Here is a 1,404-nt window from a genome sequence, read left to right as displayed (position 1 = left end):
AAGGTCCTACACGTATATACACACACACAAACTACACCAAAGAGAGTAAAATTGTGATTCAGCCCCATAAATTAGGTTTACAATTGTTGTTTGTTGGCACTCCGTCGCTTACGATGTCGAGGGTTCCAGTTGATCCGATCAACAGAACAGCCTGCTCGTGAAATTAACGTGCAAGTGGCTGAGCACTCTACAGACACGTGTACCCTTAACGTAGTTCTCGGGGATATTCAGCGTGACACAGAGTATGACAAGGCTGACCCTTTGAATTACAGGTACAACAGAAGCAGGAAGAAAGAGTGAGAGAAAGTTGTGGTGGAAGAGTACAGCAGGGTTCGCCACCATCCCCTGCCGGAGCCTCATTGGGCTTTAGGTGTTTTCGCTCAATAAACACTCACAACTGCAGTAAAAAGAGGGAAATTGAAAACGAGAGAGAGGAAAAGAGAGAGAGAGATAGGGGAAAAGAGGGAGAGAGGAAAAGAGAGCAAGTAATCTAATTAGACTATCAAGGGAGATAACTATAACGGTTACGTAGCGTCAGGAGAAACAAACAGGAAAGAAGAAAAATGACTTAAGCAGTGAAACGACAAACAACAACAATAACCTCGTGATATATTGACACTTAAATATATTTGTACTTTATTTATATTCTGAGCATTCGATCTGGTGACAAGATAGTTGGAAGTCTAGCCTTTTCCCACACAGACCTACATATTATATAATGATATAATTATATAATTATGCTTATATACGGTTGTGATGGAGATTTCAAGTCTCAATGAGTGCAGGAGATTCGCTATTTTGTTATTAACATTCTACAACGTTTTGTTGCTTTGTTCCACTACACCTATTTACAATGGTTACCCTACAACTAAATTCAACCGTTATCTGCCCGAACAGATACACATCGCTTATGGCAAGTTCATTTTATTAATTCAATTAATGTTTTCTTTTTAATTCACAAATGTCATTTTTATTCGTCTCACAGACGTCTTCCTTTTTGTCCGACCAACTTTCTTACAATACTCTTCTATTTCTTCTTCTGTTTCTTCTTCTTCTTCTTCTTCTTCACAAAGAACACTATTATTATTATTATTATTATTTTATGTTTGACTTTTGCTGTGCATTTGTACAAGTTGGATCCAAGTCTCTCCCAGAGACCTCAAGGGACAAGTTAGAAGTTCATGTAGGTGTCATGCCTAGGGTACCCTATATTTGGATTTGTACATAGTGTTGTTCTAGAGAATGTTTAAGAAATCAGAAGAAAATTATGTGTTTGTTTTAAAATTTGAGATCACATAGACAGTATTTTACGTAATTATTATTATTATTATTATGTTTTTTTTTTCTTTCTTCAAATTTTTTCCCATTTCTCGCCGAGTGTTTTCCGTACACCTAGGGCAGAGA

General features: G+C 37.0%; 1 protein-coding gene across 3 annotated transcripts in view; it reads left to right on the top strand.

Moving 5' to 3' along the window:
* Nucleotides 1-1,404, top strand: part of LOC106877215 (acid phosphatase type 7) — a 26,553-nt gene that overhangs the window by 5,178 nt on the left and 19,971 nt on the right. Inside the window, exon 1 of one of the 3 annotated variants that reach the window (XM_014926069.2) lies at nt 525-913. The exons of the other annotated variants lie outside the window; for them this stretch is intronic. Coding sequence (XP_014781555.1) covers nt 757-913 — 157 coding nt within the window. The 5' untranslated portion in view covers nt 525-756. Of the gene's footprint in view, nt 1-524; nt 914-1,404 lie in introns of those variants that run through there. 3 annotated transcript variants of the gene reach the window in all.

This window comes from Octopus bimaculoides, chromosome 27 (genome assembly GCF_001194135.2).
Source record: "Octopus bimaculoides isolate UCB-OBI-ISO-001 chromosome 27, ASM119413v2, whole genome shotgun sequence".
NCBI classification, from domain to species: domain Eukaryota; kingdom Metazoa; phylum Mollusca; class Cephalopoda; order Octopoda; family Octopodidae; genus Octopus; species Octopus bimaculoides.
The sequence above is the reverse complement of the archived record's forward strand: the minus strand, read 5'-3'. Positions and strand labels throughout refer to the sequence as shown.